Source organism: Pan paniscus, chromosome 23 (genome assembly GCF_029289425.2).
Source record: "Pan paniscus chromosome 23, NHGRI_mPanPan1-v2.0_pri, whole genome shotgun sequence".
NCBI lineage: Eukaryota > Metazoa > Chordata > Mammalia > Primates > Hominidae > Pan > Pan paniscus.
In genome coordinates this window covers 39,331,558-39,349,514 of record NC_085927.1, presented here as the reverse complement: position 1 = coordinate 39,349,514, position 17,957 = coordinate 39,331,558, and the positions used below count along the sequence as shown (strand labels likewise).

Here is a 17,957-nt window from a genome sequence, read left to right as displayed (position 1 = left end):
CAACAATTCTAATGACTCACTATTAAGTCTATTGAGTAGCTACACTGAAATTTGCTAAGCTAGGCTTATGTCATTGGGTATTTTGGTTGTTTCTGCTTTTAAGGAAATGGAGGATGTCGTCGTGGCTGACAAATGTGCTTTAACCCTGTAAGCATCTTTCTGGCCAGCCCTTCCTTCCTCCCTCCTTCCTTCCAAGTGATACTGACACATGCCTGCGGACCAGATGAAAAGAGTCTGTTGTTGGATCAGCTGATCCAGGACCCGAAGTCTGCCCCTCATCAGGCATTTCATGTATTGGTCTAGCTGGTTTTTACTGAGAACCTACCATGTGCAGTGGAAGAGAAACAGAGCCTCTGACCTGGTGTTGCTCAAGGTTGAGCAGGGAAGACAGTGGGTAGAGTAGTAACCACACTGAAGTGTAGTGGGTCCAGGGGGGACTGTGGGAGAGCTCTGGGTGGAGCTGGCCAGATCGATGGGGGATAGGAAGGGGAAGGAGTGAGTGCTGTGCCTGTGACACATTTGGGGAAAGGAAGGTAGTGGGCATGAGCTACCGAGGAGGGTGATACAAGAAGAGGTTAGAGCCAGGCACAGTGGCGCCCCAGGTGGTGGCTTGGGTGGGAGGATTACTTGCTTGAGCCCAGGAGTTCGAGTCTAGCCTGGGCAACTAATTGAAAAAAGAGAAAGCAATTGGAGAGGTACACAGGGATCAGTCTTGTGGAGCCTGGTGAGCCACAGGGTGAACGTAGTGCTGAGTGTATTGGAGTCCCAGGGGTGGGTTTTGTTGTTTGTTTGTTTGTTTTGAGACAGAGTCTCTGTCACCCAGGCTGGAGTGCAATGGGAAGATCTCTGCTCACTGCAGCCTCCTGGGTTCAAGCCATTCTCCCAAGTAGCTGGGACTACAGGCACATGCCACCATGCCCAGCTATTTTTTTTATTTTGGGGGTGGGGTTTTTTAGTGGATTTCTTTTGGGAAGAGAGATGTGTGGACAGACATGCCTGGGTTCAATGCTCCAGTCAAAGAGACAAGGAAACAGGTTTAGGAAAGCAAAGTGGGTATCTTGGGTAGGCCCAAGCATAGGGATTGAGAGCATGGGCTTTGGAGCTAGCAGACCTGGTTTTCAGTTTCAGCCCTGCCCCCTACCAGCATTGGCTATACATTACTGAGCCTCTCACAGCCTCCATTTGCAAAACGGAGGGAAATGCAGAGTTGTGAAGATGAAATAAGAAAATGTGTGCGAACAAGTTAGTATGGGACTAGGCTTAGAGAAGGGCTTAGAGGGGCCGGGCATGGTGGCTCAGGCCTGTAGTCTCAACACTTTGGGAGGCTGAGGCAGGTGGATCACCTGAGGTCTGGAGTTCGAGACCAGCCGGGCCAACATGGTGAAACCCCGTCTCTATTAAAAATACAAAAATTAGGAGGGTTTGATGGTGCCCGCCTATAGTTCCAGCTATTTGGGAGGCTGAGGCAGCAGAATTGCTTGAACCCGGGAGGCGGAAGTTGCGGTGAGCCGAGATCGCACCGCTGCACTCCAGCCTGGGTGACAGAGTGAGACTATGTCTCAAAAAAAAAAAAAATGGCCGGGCGTGGTGGCTCATGCCTGTAATCCCAGTGCTTTGGGAGACCAAGGCGGGCGGATCACGAGATCAGTTCAAGACCAGCCTGACCAACATGGTGAAACCCCGTCTGTACTAAAAATACAAAAATTAGCTGGGTGTGATGACGCACGCCTGTAGTCCCAGCTACCCGGTATGCTGAGGCAGGAGAATTGCTGGAACCCAGGAGGCAGAAGTTGCAGTGAGCTGAGATGGGGCCACTGCACTCCAGCATGGGTGACAGAGCAAGACTCTGTCTCAGAAAAATAAAAAATAAAAGAGAAGGGGTCAGGAAATGACATCTGCCCTCCTAACCTGTTATCAGGGTCCTGACTATCTGTCCATGGCAGGGCCAGACAACCCTGCTTCCTCATTTGTTTTTTTCATGTCATGAAGTTCTTCAGAACAATTGATTTCGTGCTTGAGCTCTCATGGAGCAGCTGAATTCCTGTTTTCAGAGCTGAGCAACCAACCACTTGTGTCTCAGGAAGTGAAACCCTGAACAAGCTGTTTTAATTAGAGGTTTGAGGAAAACAGGAAAAGCCTCCATGTGGGAATCCACAAATCCTGCTCTCACCCCGCAAGCCTTAAGTACTCAGGTTCTATTGCACTGAGCCTTTTAAGGGTCTTTTGTTGAGTGAGGGTAGCTGAGGACAGCTTTGCCTTCCACTGGGTTTTTAGCTCCCTGGCTGAGCAGAGCCTGCCATCATGTTTTTGATGCTTTTGTCTTCCTCAGAACCTTTGTAGCTTCCATGGTTCCTGTTGCTTCAATCCAGAGTGGCCTCTAAACTTTTTTTTTTTGGAGACAGGATCTCACTTTGTGTCCCCCAGGCTGGAGTGTAGTGGTGTCATGGCTCACGGCAACCTCGATCTCTGGGCTCAAACGATTCTTCAGCCTCAGCCTCCAGAGTAGCTGGCACAACAGGCACATGCCACCACACCCGGCTAATTAAAAAAAATTATTTTGTAGAAACGAGGTCTCACTATGTTACCCAGGCTGATCTCAAACTCCTGAGCTCAAGTAATCCTCAGCCTCTTTTTTTTTTTTTTTTTTTTTTGAGATGGAGTCTTGGCCCTGTTGCCAGGCTGGAGTGCAGTGGCGCCATCTTGCCTCACTGCAACCTCCACCTCCCGGATTCAAGCAATTCCCCTGCCTCAGCCTCCCGAGTAGCTGGGATTACAGGCACGCGCCACTATGCCCGGCTAATTTTTTGTATTTTAATAGAGACAAGGTTTCACTATGTTGGCCAGGATGGTCTTGATCTTCTGACCTCGTGATCCGCCTGCCTCGGACTCCCAAAGTGCTGGGATTACAGGCATGAGCCACTGTGCTGGCCAATCCTCAGCATTTTAAAGTGCTGGGATTACAGGTATGAGCGACTGCACCCGGCCTACAAGTTTCCATCTTGTTAATTCCTCTCCTAACAGTCATCCCTCACTGTTGCCTGGCCCACCTGAGGCCAGGCGCCTGAAGCTTCCCTCAGCCAACAGCATAGGATGTCTTACGTGCCTCCCTCTGGTTCTTTTGGAAGTTAGATACTGGGAATTGTCCCCTGCCAGGGTAGGGAGGGATCACTCATGCTTGCCTCCTTTCCTTAGGGGAGATCTTCGAGCTGAAGGCAGAGCTCAACAGTGACAAGAAGGAGAAGAAGAAGGAGGCAGTGAAGAAAGTGATTGCATCGATGACCGTGGGCAAAGATGTCAGGTGTGCAGGAGTAGGCCTGGTGGCAGCTAGAAGCTGGCTGACAGGGGAGGGTTTATAGCTTGGGTCCACTTCAGTGTCTCCTTTAGGGTGTCTAGGGACCCATGTCTCCCCTCATACAGCTCCCTTCATAAAACTTTCTTCCCAATAGAAGGTTTTGTTTACACAGGAATCACGAGCCCAGACACTGACAGGTCAGGTGGTGATGGAGTGAGTTAACTGGAGTAGGTGGGAAAGGCAGCAGGCGATGGAGTGGGTGTGGCATGAACCCTCTCAGAAACTCCAGAGGATCAGTACTGGCTGGGGAAGAGGACCCAGTGTGCCCAGGTCTTCTGGTTTTTAAAAAGAATGGGAAATCTGGGCCAGGCGCGGTGGCTCACGCCTGTAATCCTAGCACTTGGGGAGGCCCAGGCGGGCGGATCTTGAGGTCAGGAGTTCGACACCAGCCTGGCCAATATGGTGATATCCTGTCTCTACTAAAAATACAAAAATTAGCCGGGCATGGTGGCGCATGCCTGTAATCTCAGCTACTCGGGAGGCTGAGGCAGGAGAATTGCTTGAACCTGGGAGACAGAGGGTGCATTCAGCTGAGATTGTGCCACTGCAGTCCAGCCCAGGTGACAGAGCGAGACTCAGTCTCAAAAAAAAAAAAAAAAGAAGAAGAAGAATGGGAAATCTGGATTTTTCATTTTAAATCTCCCTGTCTTAAGTGGCCAGATGATATTAAACAAACACTGTGTGGTGCAAGTAAAACACACGTGCAGATTGGATTTCTCTAATTTGTCACCGGTGTGCAGCCTCTGTCGCACCTGATGGCTAAAGCCGGTTGTGTGTAGAGCGGCTGCTGCACCTTGGCTCATGCTTCCCCTGTGGGAGCGCCCAGTGACCCAGCTTGTCTTCCCATCTTTAAAAACCCATTCGAGGCCAGATGCGGTGGCTCACACCTGTAATCCTAGCACTTTGGGAGGCCGAGGCGGGTGGATCACAAGGTCAGGAGTTCAAGACCAGCCTGGCCAACATGGTGAAACCCCGTCTCTACTAAAAATACAAAAATTAGCCAAGCGTGGTGGTGGGCACCTGTAATCCCAGCTACTTGGGAGGCTGAGGCAGAGAATTGCTGGAACCTGGGAGGCAGAGGCTGCAGTGAGCCAAGATCACGCCACTGCACTCCAGCCTGGGCAACAGAGCAAGACTCCGTCTCAAAAAAAAAAACATTCAAGGTCTGCCTTCCCTGTGTTTCCTTCCCTGATCACCCCAGCCCACTACCTCAAACTCAAAGCATTTGCTGTCTGTTCCCATCACCCAGCTCTAAATGGAAACTGTTCTCTTGTTATGTGTACTTGTGTTTACCTGCTCACCAGATTGTAAAATCTCAAAGGCAGAGACTGGATTTTGAAACAGCTTGATATTTGCACAGTATTTGAGAGTCTGCACAGAACATTTTGAGATTTGTTTTCTCAGTAGTTCCTTACAATTCCCATATTGTAGGTAATGACAGTTTTACTGCCAAAGAAATAAAAACATAAAGTAACTGCCTAAGAGTCACATGGTTTATGGCAGAACTAGGACTCAAGCCCAGTTCTTCTGAAATCCAAATCCAGGCCGCTTTCACCCATGCCCTTGTGGTGCCCAGCCCTGTGCCTCATAACCCGGGTGCTGAGGTGGAGCAGCTCCCATCCAGGTCCCAAGATAGGCTCCCACTGCTCCAGACGTCCCCATGGATCGCCCCCCAAGCAAAGGACCTCCTGCCAGCAGCTCTGGGAAGGGGCTCTGCAGAGAGCCCTTTGGAAGCCAGAGCAGAAAGGAAACAGGTACCTGCTGGACAACTGGGCCTCCTTCCAAGTCAGATTCCTTCCAGGACAAAGCTGCTCTCCTTCACCCAGCACACCACTGTCACCTCCTCACAGAGGAGAAACATCTTTGTTCTTCCATCTCAAAAGAGCTGGCTTTGCTGATATGATAAGCCCCAAAGAGCGAGTCGGCCTCATCAGCAGTTTTTCCTCCTCCCTCCTCCCCATTCTTCCTGGTGCATCATCTTCCAAGGTGACACATAAATTTTGGCTTTGGCAGGACTCCTGCCTGTTGGGGATCAGGAAGTTCACTTTGACCTCCTAAGTCTCTATGTTGACACGTCCTTTCCTATAAACACATAAGAATTGAGAGGGGATATGATGATTTCAGAGATAGAAAATTGATCTCTAACCAAATTTCACATCTTAAGAAGGCCTGTGACTCTGGGACCACGGGTACCATGTTGAGAAGGGTTCCACCCAGTGGTCATGAGCACGGACCTTGTTCTCAGACCTGGCTCCTCCAGGCAGGTTATTTGACATTTATGAACCTCAGTATTCTGTGAAATGGGGATCATCCCCTGACTTCTAAGGGCAGTTAAATGAGATCAAGCATGTAAAGCTCTTAGCACCAAGCCTGGTGTATGGTGTGTGCTCCATGAATGCTGTGCTGGTTCTTACCGGGTGCCAGAGCTTGTGGAGAAAGCAGCGTGAGCCATCCTGCTTCCCTGCGACCCTCCAGAACCAGCAGCCTAATGTAAGGGGCCACATTAAGTATCAGAGAGGGAGAAAGGATCATTTTCATTTACTCAGCATCTCCCAGATATCAAGGACCAGATACCTAAGTATGTTGTCTCATTCAGTTATCATAAAGGCCCTGTGAAGTGAGTTTCTGTTGCGTCTTTCTTGGAAGTTAGGAAATTGAGACTCAGGGCGAGGGGGCAGGTGACAAAGGAATTTCTCCAATGTCATATAGGTAGCAAGAGGCAGTGGTGGGTTTGATGGGCTCCAGAACTCATGTTTGAAGTATGTGAAAAGAATCAAGGACTTCCCTGCTTTTAAAATTACCCTTTGGGATTCCCTTTCTATCAATAGGTGTTGATTGTTAACAGCAGACCTGAAACCCTCCCTTTTACCAGGAAGTCCAGTGTGTCTCTCCTTTCTCTCCTACACACTGTCCTCTCACCCACTAGTTAGCAGCCTGAAAATCTTCCTCTTCCTTTGTTCAGCCTTTCCCATGCTGACACCATTTTGACCTTCCAGTGCCCTCTTCCCCGATGTCGTCAACTGCATGCAGACGGACAACCTGGAGCTGAAGAAGCTGGTATACCTCTACTTGATGAATTACGCCAAGAGTCAGCCTGACATGGCCATTATGGCCGTCAACACCTTTGTGAAGGTGAGCAGACGCTTGGTGGGCGTGGGGACATTGGGTGCTTAAGGCTCTGTCTCCCCTCAGTCTCTTTGGGGCGGGGCCCTGTGGCACTGGATGGAGTCCAGACCTTCAGACTGCCCGCGCCCGCCCAGCCTGCAGGCCTCTTCCTCCAGCAGAGGGCTCCCACTCTCCAGAAAATCAGATGCTAAGGACCCTGCGTAACTCATCCTGTGTGAGGTCCTGCCAGGCCTGTTGATCCCGTCACTGCCCTGATTGGACCCTGCCCTGCATGCTTTGCCAGGGCAGGAATCAGCAGGTGCCCGAGAGCTTCTCTGTTCCCCTTACAGACTGCTGCTTTCTCCATTTTCTGTCCTTCAGATTAAATTGTCAGCTCTGTGCACCTATATTTTAATTTTATTTTCTTCTAATGTTCAGTACCTCTGAATTTGTATACCTTTAGAACCTTAGCTCCCCTGAGTCCTGTCCGTGCTCGGATATGGGGAAATGAGGCTTCTGTGGCCCAGTGGAAAGACCGAGGGCTGTGATGCTAGGTGGATGTGGGTTTGAATCACGGCTCTGCTCTGTGGCTTCAGATGAGCTCCTAGCCTTTCTGAGAGCCTCAGTTTCATCATCTATAAAATGGGACCTGTATTGTATTTCTACTGTGAGGATCAGAGGAGACGGTGTGCAGAGCTGGCATGGGTGCTGGTTATATAGCATTTACTTTTGCTGCTGTTGGCTGTAGTTGGTGAAGATCCACAGCAGCCATCTGATGTCGCTCAGCCTAGCAGGGCTCAGAGCTGCAGGCCAGGGAGAATATGAAGCCACAGATGGCTCATCCCACCCCTGCCCTGGCCGATGGCTGGTTTCCCCCAGGACTGTGAGGACCCCAACCCCCTCATCCGAGCCCTGGCAGTGCGGACCATGGGCTGCATCCGCGTTGACAAGATCACAGAGTACCTGTGCGAGCCACTCCGGAAGTGCCTGAAGGACGAGGATCCATATGTGCGCAAGACAGCAGCTGTGTGCGTGGCCAAGCTCCACGACATCAACGCCCAGCTGGTGGAGGACCAGGGCTTCCTGGACACCCTTAAAGACCTCATCTCCGACTCTAACCCCATGGTAAGCCACTGCCACCCACCGTGCCACCTCCACCACCTCCTGGGTTGCTTGGGAAGACATTGGCTTGACTCTTCACCAGGCAGTCCTGAGTACCTAGAAGTCGGAGCCTGGCTGGGGGTGCCAGTTGTTCTTGTGCCTTTTGGTGGTTCAGGCACCCTCTCTGGAGGGAGCTAGACCTGGATTCCCTTCTCCTCACCCTCTGACTAGCTGCGCAACCTGGGGCAAGCTGCCTAGGCTCTCTTTTCTTCATCAGTGAGATGGATCTCATTCTACATGGCTGGCAGGAGTGCTGTGAAGGTGACGTGCCTGGGATGGCCTGGTAACGGTGCACCATCAATACTAGTGCCCTCCTTCCCCTTCTAGTCACTGTTATTGTTGCTGTCTTCTCACCAAGCCAATATGCTGCATGTGTGGTGCTTTTCCCTTCCCCCATCTTTGCTGGGTTGTAGAGGGTCACCCTTGAAGTAGCATAGCCTGGAAGACAGGACATCAGGATGTAGCTGGATGTGGAACTCCACAGTCCCCTTACCCACAATGGTGGCAGCAGTTTGGAGGGCAGTTTGGCAGGGCCTGTTTAAAATGAATGCACAAACCCAGCCATTCCCCACTCTGAGCAGAAACACTGAGCAACTGCCATACACAGTACTGAGCGGCCAGTACAGGGATGGGTACTGGAGCACTGGATGGTTCACAGAGAAAAGTTGGAAACAATGCAGAACACCCTTAAAAACAGCTGCCTGGACCGGGTGCAGTGGCTCACGCCTGTAATCCCAGCACTTTGGGAGGCTGGGGTGGGTGGATTACGAGGTCAGGAGATTGAGACCATCCTGGCCAACATGGTGAAACCCCATCTCTACTCAAAATACAAAAATTAGCCGGGTGTGGTGGCATGTGCCTGTAATCCCAGCTACTCAGGAGGCTGAAGCAGGAGAATCACTTGTACCCAGGGAGTCGGAGGTTGCAGTGAGCTAAGACTGCGCCACTATACTCCAGCCTGGCGACAGAGCTAGACTCCGTCTCAAAAAAAAATAAAAAAATAAAAAAAAAACAGTTGCCTGAGGCCACGTGCAGTGGCTCATACAGGATTACATGCCTGTAATCCCAGCACTTTGGGAGGCTGAGGCGGGTGGATCACCTGAGGTCAGGAATTCAAGACCAGCCTGGCCAACATAGTGAAACCCTGTCTCTACTAAAAATATAAAAATTAGCTGGGCATGGTGGTGCGTGCCTGTAATCTCAGCTACCTGGGAGGCTGAGGCAGGAGGATTGCTTGAGCCCGGGAGGCAGAGGTTGCAGTAAGCCAAGATTGCACCACTGCACTCCAGACTGGGCAACACAGTGAGACTCAATCTCAAAAACAACAAAAACAGGCTATGTGCAGTGGCTCACGCCTGTAATCCTAGCACTTTGGGAGGTTGAGGTGGGAGGATCACCTGAGGTCAGGAGTCTGAGACTAGCCTGGCCAACATGGCGAAACCCCATCTCTACTAAAAATACAAAAATCAGCTGAGTGTGGTGGTGCATGCCTGTAATCAGTCCCAGCTACTCGGGAGGCTGAGGCATGAGAATCACTTGAACCCAAGAGGTGGAGGTTGCAGTGAGCTGAGATCACACCACTGCACTGCAACCTGGGCGACAGAGCACAACTCCATCTCAAAAAAAAAAACAAAAAACAAAAAAACACACCTTTCTAGTGGAAATGGATTGAGGGCCTGGAGCTTCACCTGGCAAGCCCCCATCCACTCCCAGTAGCCTCGAGGAGCTCTGCAGGAATCCCCTAGCTCTGAGAAGCACAGCTGACAAGCATTGAAGTGAGCTGCTGTTGCTGGTAGACAGGCGCTGCTGTATTAGGAAGCTGGGAATGCTTTCTGTGGCTAAGCACTTGGAGCTAGGTCTTTCTTGTTTTTCTAAATGGCGGGCACACTTGTTTTGTTCCAGTTTGCAGAGGAGTAAGCAGGGTGAGTGCTTGGAGTGGGTCTCGTTGCAGCTGCAGACCCTGCCCATTGGGTCATATTCCTTTCAGGATATTTGACCTCTGACCAGCCAGCATCATTAACGCACTGCCCCCTGGCCTGTGAGCAGCACCCCCAGCCTCTGCCCCTCCCACCCTCTCAACCAGGTGGTGGCCAATGCAGTGGCAGCGCTCTCAGAAATTGCCGAGTCTCACCCCAGCAGCAACCTGCTCGATCTGAACCCACAGTCCATCAACAAGCTGCTGACAGCCCTCAATGAGTGCACCGAGTGGGGCCAGATCTTCATCCTGGACTGCCTCGCCAACTATATGCCCAAGGACGACCGCGAGGCCCAGAGGTGAGCGGGCTGCCCATTGCTTGCCAGCCCAGCTTGAGGACCCTGGTCCTCAGGGGCTCCAACCAGGCACTGGGCCTTGGGCCTTAGTGGGCCCCTTTCTAGTGCTTTGCCCCATAACCCACCCTCAGACACACCTAAAGGGAGGCCTGCCTGCTTCCCACCTCTCCAGAGCCAGGTAGACAGGAGAGTTGCCTTGGGCAGCTATGGGCATACGCATGGCCTGGCCTTGGAGCGCGCAGAAGCCCAGGGCACCTCTTTTGAGTTCAATAGGTGGGTAGCGCCAGAGCCACTGCTCATTGAATTCTCACTGGGTGTCTGGGGCTCTGCCGGGTGCTTTCCACACTTTAGAGTCTTTAATGCAACTTTCATCATCATCCCCCACTTTCCAGATGAGGGAGCTCCAGCTTAGAGAGGTGGAGGGAATAGTGCAGGTCCCCTGGCTGGGGCTCACCTGACTCATGGTCTTAACCAACAAGATACCCTCCAAGTCGGAGGAAGTGAGGAGTTGCCATCTATACAGTATGTACTACATGCCAGTACTGTGCTTGTTCTTTTTTTTTTTTTTTTGGCAGGGTCTCTGTTCTGCAGGCTGGAGCTGCAGCCCCAACCTGCAGGGCTCAATCAATTCTCCCAGATAGCTGGGACTACAGACATCTGCATGCCAACATGAGCAGCTGATTTTTATATTTTTTATAGAGACAGGTTTTCTCCATGTTGCCCAGACTGGTCTCAAACTCCTGGGATCAAGCAATCCACCCATCTCAGCCTCACCCAGCCTTGTTCTTTATATGCGTTGTGTCAGTTAAGCCCCTAGCAACCCTGTGAAGTAGGCATCATCATCTTGATTCTATAAATGAAGAAACTGAGGCTCAGTGATTTGAACCTGCTGGGGGTTATCAGGCAGCAGAACCAAGATTTAGATCTTTCTCCTACAAAAAACATGTTTGTTTGTTTGTTTGTTTATGACAGGGTCTCGCTCTGTTGCCCAGGCCAGAGTGCAGTGTCACAGTCACAGCTCACTGCAGCCTCAAACTCCTGGGCTCAAAGCAGTCCTCCTGCGTCAGCCTCCCAAGTAGCTGGGACTACAGGCATGCACCACCATACTCAGCTAATGTGTAAAATTATTTTTAGTAGAGAAGGGTCTCATGATTTCGCCCAGGCTGAACATGCTATTTTTTTTTTTTTTTCGAGGCAGGGTCTCACTCTGTTGCCCAGGCTGGAGTGCAATGGCGCGATCTCGGCTCACTGTAACCTCCACCTCCTGGGTTCAAGCGATTCTCGTGTCTCAGCCTCCCGAGTACCTGGGACTACAGGTGCTTACCACCATGCCCAGCTAATTTTTATATTTTTTGGTAGAGACAAAGTTTTACCATGTTGGCCAGGCTTGTCTCAAACTCCTGACCTCAAGTGATCCACCCACCTCAGCCTCCCAAAGTGCTGGGATTACAGGCGTGAACTATCACGCCTGGCCTGGACATGCTATTTTGGTAACTAAAAACAGAATGTTTCCCCTTGTCTTTCCTGTTTGCCCCATTGGAATGGACGGACCCCAGCATCTGTGAGCGGGTCACCCCCAGGCTCTCCCATGCCAACTCCGCTGTGGTGCTCTCTGCTGTGAAGGTGCTGATGAAGTTCATGGAGATGTTGTCTAAGGACTTGGACTACTACGGCACACTGCTCAAGAAGCTGGCCCCACCCCTGGTCACACTACTGTCAGCCGAGCCAGAGCTGCAGTATGTGGCCCTGCGCAACATCAATCTCATCGTGCAGAAAAGGTACTGAGGTCACCACACACACGTCCATGCGTACCCCTCGGGGAGCCTCTTCTGCTGGGAATGGGGGCTCTCAAAGGAAACTGACCTGTCACCATGCAGGAAGTCTCAAATAGCTTAACCCAGAATAGCTTAACCAAAGTGGCAGCTTTGCCCCCCTGAGGGATATTTGGTGGTGTCTGGAGATACTTTGGTTTTCACAGCTGAGGGGGGCATGCTACCGGCTTCTAGTGGGCAGAGGCTAGGAGTGCTGGTCAGCATCCTACAGTGCACAGAATAGCCCCTCACAGTAACTGTCCAGCCCGAAATGTCAGCAGTGCTGAGGTTGAGAAGCCCTGGCTTAACCTAACTAGGAAGCAGGCTATGTAAAGACTAGCTTGGTGATTAAACTAGATATTGTCTTCATAGTCCACGAGCTGTCCTGAAATGGGCTGTCAGATTTTGTGTATCTGTGTGCATTTCTTCGGGGGACAGAGTCCGTAGCTCTAGTCAAACTCTCTGAGGTTGGAACCTTGAGGTCTGGGGGAGGGGTACATCGGACTCACTCCAAATGCTGTGCCGCCCACTTCCCTCCCATGAGAATTGCTGAGCAGTGAGCTGCTGCTCCCAGGGCACGTGGTATGGTAGTGGGGGGTAGGCGAGAGCAGAAAAACCATTGAGCAGTGCTGGATCGGAGGGGTTCATGGCATGATCCCCTTCTTCCTCTGAAGTGGCTCTGAGTGGCAGAGCCCTGCAGCTCTGGGGAGGGGGATTGACCTTGAGTTCTCCTCACAGCTTTTGGTCAAATGGCTCAGTCAGCAGTGGGGACTTGACAGTAGCAACCATTGATCATTCGTGGGGACTTGACAGTAGCAACCATTGATCATTCGTATGTTACAGCAGGCCCTGTGGCTGGGAGTGGGGCTACACAGAGAACTGGGGCCTCATTAGTCATTTTCTCTTGGAAGACAGCACATCCTCCTGGTTGTAGCTTCAGTCTGGGTCTTAGTACTCTCCCGGGGGACCCAGAGATATTGGTCGAATTGGGTTATTAGGGAGGTAAATATGGGAAAGCCTTCTGAGTTCCTAAACCAAGGGATGAAACTAGGGCTTCCTGGTTGCAGTGTGGGTCTTTATACGCCAGTGCCCTTGGGTCACGGATTTAATGCGGCGTAGTGACTAGTAGAGCAGATCAGCGTGCAGGATTCCCTGTGCTATATTTAACATGGTAAATCTCTTAAGAATTTGTCCACGTCACTGAGACATGCCCTGCCCTGGTCCTGAGATGTGGCTGGGCAGCTTTTGCCAAGTCCTAATCGCAGAAATATCTTCCTGCTACCCAGCTCGGGGTCTTGCCTCTCCCATGGGGCACGACAAAGGCTCCTTGCTTGGCCAGGACCTCCCCGCAGTGTGCACAGCAGCACAGAGTACCCAGTTTTCTCCTTTCTCTCTGTCCTGTCTTCTCCCTTCCTCACCATCTGTCCTCGTATCTTTTCCTTCCTCCTCTCTGTTCTGGAAGGGCATAGGAGTAGGAGTCAGAGGCAGAGGATTCTCGCCCCACTCTCGTCTTTACTGACATTAGCCATGTGACCTAGTACCAGCCTCTCACCCTCTCTGAAGTTTCCTTGTTCAGGAAAAATGTGGTGGGTGATACTCGCAGAAGGCAGAAGGATGTTGCCTTTGAGGGAGGAACAATGACACATGTGAAAGGGCTCAGCTAGTGACAGCTCCTGCCTAGCGGTGCCTTCTCTGAGGCAGGCATCGATCATGCTGGATGCTTCTCATCTCACTCTCACAGCAGGCCGATTAGGTCAGTGTCTGTGTTGGGATCCCAAGACCACCCTCATGCTCAGGATTCACTAGCAGTACTCACAGGACTCAGCATATATTTTTTAAATATATATATTTTTTGAGACAGGGTCTCACTCTGTTGCCGAGGCTCATCTTGAACTCCTGGGCTCAAGCAATCCTCCTGCCCCAGCCTCCCAAAGTGCTGGGATGACAGGCGTGAGCTGCTGTGCCCAGCCAGGACTCAGCATATAGCTATACCCACAGCAAAGATCTATCAGCAGCAGAGCAGGGCTGCCCGGCTGGGTCATAGGGGAGAAGGACACAGGTGGAGTCTGGAGGGTTCCATGAGAGGCTTCCTTGTACCTCCTCCTTCCCATGGGGAGTCATACAGAGCACACTCCTCCCCCAACAAAATGCAGCAACATGTATGTAATGTTTCTGCCCAGGAAAGCCTATTTGAGACTCGGCACCCAAGTTTGTTATTGGGGGCACCTACACAAATTCCATATTCCCAGTAGGGAAGCATGTGTTCAGCATAAACTGTATTCTTTGTACAAATGGTCTAGGCACAGTTAAATACCTTTATCATTTAGGGAACAGTGAGAACACTTCAAAATCCAAGTTGCCACGTGCCAGGCCTTCTGAGGCTAGCAGTCCCAGACCTGCAGTAGTAACATGTTTCTGTACAGCGTCATTCCCATTTCATGGGTGAGGAAACAGGCCTGAGGTCACAGGCTGGGACTGGGACTGAGATATGTCTGATTCCCAAGCCCGTCCCATGGGGCCTGCTGCCTCTGGAGAGTGAGTGAGCCGTCTCTCACTGCGCTCCGTCTCCCTTCCGGCGACGTGCTCAGGCACACAGGAGCAGTCACAGCCTTGCTCAGGCCGGTTGCTGGGCCCTCTACCCAGGAGCTTGCAGCCATGGCAGTGACTCTGCCTTCACAGACATCAGGCTCCACCTCAGACCCCAGAAATGTCCCAGCAAATGTGGAGGGCATTTTCTCACAGGGCTTAAGCCTTGTTTTTTGCTCTCTGGGCATCCTGCCCCACCACCAGGCCTGAGATCCTGAAGCATGAGATGAAGGTGTTCTTCGTGAAGTACAACGACCCTATCTACGTGAAGCTGGAGAAGCTGGACATCATGATCCGCCTGGCCTCTCAGGCCAACATCGCCCAGGTCAGCCGCGTGTGATGGTCAGGACACGGGCTCAGTGTGGGACCATTCCACCACCACCAGACTGTAGGCTCTGGCCCAGGTGACCAGTCTCACCATTAACGGTTTATCTCATGAAGAGTGTTTAGCATGGGACATGGGGCTTCGTAAGCAAGTAAAAGAACTGATGTTTTTATTACTAAAGAATGTTTCTCCATGTTATCACCTGTCATCCCTTACAACGTGGTGTTGGATATGTTAGCTAAATCAACCCCAAACAAGGTTGTCCAGGCCTTCTTTCCTTTTCAGGCACCTGCCAGCTCTCTCCCTTGGGCCTTCCACCTGGAGCAGGAGGCAGAATCCCATTCTCCTAGGGAGTCTGTGTATATTCACTGCCCAGGAGTGTTCCAGCAGATTGCCCCATCAGGTCCCCCCAGCCCCATCTTTTCTGTTTGGGCCACAGGTGTTGGCAGAGCTGAAAGAGTACGCAACAGAAGTGGATGTGGACTTTGTACGGAAGGCTGTGCGTGCTATTGGCCGCTGCGCCATCAAGGTGGAGGTGAGGCTCTGGGACTCTGTCCTTGGCTGGAGAAGGGAAAGGGGGCTGAAACCGGGAAACCAGTCTGATTCAAGCAGAATCTGCCAGCTTGCTTGTGGTCTGGGAAGGCCTGAGGCTCATCACTGGAGCCCCCATGGCAAGCATTGTGCAGATCTGGTGGGGTTCCTTCTCACTCTATAGTATCCTTTAGGCCTTCGAGTTGCTGCCGATCAAATTAACCCATCATAATCATGGTTCTCCTGCAGCATTTGTTAAGATGCTGGGGCAGCCACAAGTTAATGGACTTAGCATTCACTTCACAGAGCTCTGGGGTAAGGGCCCTGCCTGTTGAACACTTCTTGGCAAATATTGTCATCATTCAGCTGCCCACGTGCCTCTGTGTCCCAGCGTCCCAGGGCCACTCTAGACTCCTGTGTCCTGGCATTTTATCCCCGTCCTTTCTCTGTCTGTGGAGATGTTCCTCGACCACTAAGCCAGATTCTCCTTAAATGGGTCCACTGGTGGCTACAGTGTCCTAGGATAGGTGGTCGCCCCCAACCTATCCCCTTGAGGCGTGCTCACCCTGGAGCCTATGATGCCGTCCTGGGAAATCTCCTTCAGAGCAGGCCGTGAGAGCAGTGTGTGGAAGTAAAGGCAGAAGCAGTCAGAGGTTCTGTGAGTGTTTTTGGACATAGGAGCCCCCTTTCTGAAACAAGTAAAAAGAGAGGTGGGGTTGGACTGCAGCGTAGTCACCTTGCCCTCAGGTCCTGACTTAGAGGAGCTCCAAGGACCCTCCTGGCTCTTAGGAACTCTTCCTCTGGCTTCTCCTCAGTCTCATTCCCCATGTCCCCACCATCCTAGGGCCATGATTTGGTACTGGTTCTCTCCCGTTACCTGGGGAGAGGGTTCTCCTGTTTTCCCACTGTGATGAGGAAGGTGTGCCAGAAGTGATTTGCAGCCCTTGGCCGAGGCGTGGACATCAGAGGCTCTACTGGAAATGGGGTGCGGGGACCTCGCCCACACTCTTCTCTTCCCATGCAGCAATCTGCGGAGCGCTGTGTGAGCACGCTGCTTGACCTTATCCAGACCAAGGTCAACTATGTGGTCCAGGAGGCCATCGTGGTCATCAAGGACATCTTCCGCAAGTACCCCAACAAGTGCGTGCCCGCCCTCCTAGGGAGAGGGCATCTAGCTCTGCCTGGGGACAGGGATGGCGGGGCGGAAAAGGAAGGAGGAATCTCCTCTTCCTTACTTCTTGGCCACAAGCGGCATTCTCAAAAGAAACCCTTTGTTTTTTATTTCGTCCACACTGCCCCTCCTCTGCTCCCCAGGCCAAAATAAGGGCTAACGTGTGACAGATGAAACTCAGATCCCCAGGCCAGGTGTGGTGGCTCATGCCTGTAATCCCAGCGCTTTGGGAGGCCGAGGCGGGTGGATTGCCTGAGATCAGGAGTTCAAGACTAGTCTAGCCAACATAGTGAAACCATGTTTCTACTAAAAATACAAAAAAATTAGCTGGATGTGGTGGCATGTCCCTGTAATCCCAGCTACTTGGGAGGCTGAGGCAGGGGCATTGCTTGAACCAGGGAGGTGGAGGTTGCAGTGAGGTGAGATCACACCACTGCACACCAGCCTGGGCAACAGAGTGAAACTCCATCTCAAAAAAAAAAACAAAACTCAGATCCCCTTTACCTGCCACCTTGGGGTCTTAGGAGGCAGGTCCCCTTCCCTCCTGGCCCCTGTCTGGCTTCCCTGGGTTTCCCGTTCTCCTTGAGGGCTCCCATACCAACTGTGCCCTGGTCTCCCAGGTATGAGAGTGTGATTGCCACACTGTGTGAGAATCTGGACTCCCTGGATGAGCCTGAGGCCCGGGCTGCCATGATCTGGATTGTGGGCGAGTACGCGGAACGGATCGACAACGCAGATGAGCTGCTGGAGAGCTTCCTCGAGGGCTTCCATGACGAGAGCACACAGGTGAGCCAGCGAGCTGGCCAGGGTGTGAGTCATGACTGGCAGCTCAGCCCCGCTGTGGCCCATACTGCCATGAAACCCTCCCTTCCTATTACCTCGTAAACAGCCCTGACAGACAGATGAGTGATGTGCGCGTAATGGACACCGCCCCTTTTCCTCCTCACTGCAGTACAGTCGAGTCGGGGACACATGAGAGTCTGTGGTGGTGTGCGTGGAAGGCAGGCAAAAGTTCTTCATTTTGTTTTAATTCCATAGTCATATTTTAGTAGGAAATACATTGACTTGGTTTAAAATTGATACAAAAGCATATATAGTGAAAAGTTTCCCTCTCATCACTTTGTAGGACACAAATTCTCCTCCCAGAAGTCACCACTTTTTTGATTTCTTAGGAAACTTCAGGAGATCATTTAGGAATACACCAGTAGACCCACAGATACACACACATGCACCCATCCTTCCTATACACACATACACACACATATACAACCAATTCTTATTTTTCATGGTGCTTCTGTTCCATAGTCATGGCAGACACTGAATTAGCAAGTACTGAACCATAGCTCCTAGGAGAAATATAGAGTTCAGTTTCTGTGAGCATCTAGACCCAACGTTTTTGTCAATTGATCAGTTAATAACCTTTTTAAATGTGTGTTTCTGTTTAAAAACACCTTAGTTAATATATATTGTCAATTCATTGACATTGAACTCATGGCCATGGATACTGTAATTCATGCCTTAGCGAAGCTTATCAAGGACATGTTTTCTCTGAGGCACATCACAGCCTTCTGTGCTTGGGGACACTAGGCAAGCACTTCAGTGCTAGGGAGCATTTTAAACAAGGAAATCAACAAAAAGCTCAAA

General features: G+C 51.3%; 1 protein-coding gene across 5 annotated transcripts in view; it reads left to right on the top strand.

The window, feature by feature from the left end:
- AP1B1 (adaptor related protein complex 1 subunit beta 1) overlaps positions 1-17,957 on the top strand; it is a 60,437-nt gene that overhangs the window by 22,306 nt on the left and 20,174 nt on the right. For 4 of the 5 annotated variants that reach the window (XM_034949027.3, XM_034949025.3, XM_034949023.3 and 1 more), the window contains exons 3-11: positions 3,193-3,298; positions 6,349-6,484; positions 7,337-7,582; positions 9,702-9,892; positions 11,446-11,667; positions 14,491-14,611; positions 15,051-15,146; positions 16,167-16,282; positions 16,934-17,099. In XM_034949027.3, coding sequence (XP_034804918.1) covers positions 3,193-3,298; positions 6,349-6,484; positions 7,337-7,582; positions 9,702-9,892; positions 11,446-11,667; positions 14,491-14,611; positions 15,051-15,146; positions 16,167-16,282; positions 16,934-17,099 — 1,400 coding nt within the window. The remainder of the gene's footprint in view (positions 1-3,192; positions 3,299-6,348; positions 6,485-7,336; positions 7,583-9,701; positions 9,893-11,445; positions 11,668-14,490; positions 14,612-15,050; positions 15,147-16,166; positions 16,283-16,933; positions 17,100-17,957) is intronic. The other variant, XM_008964383.4, reaches the window with a different exon arrangement.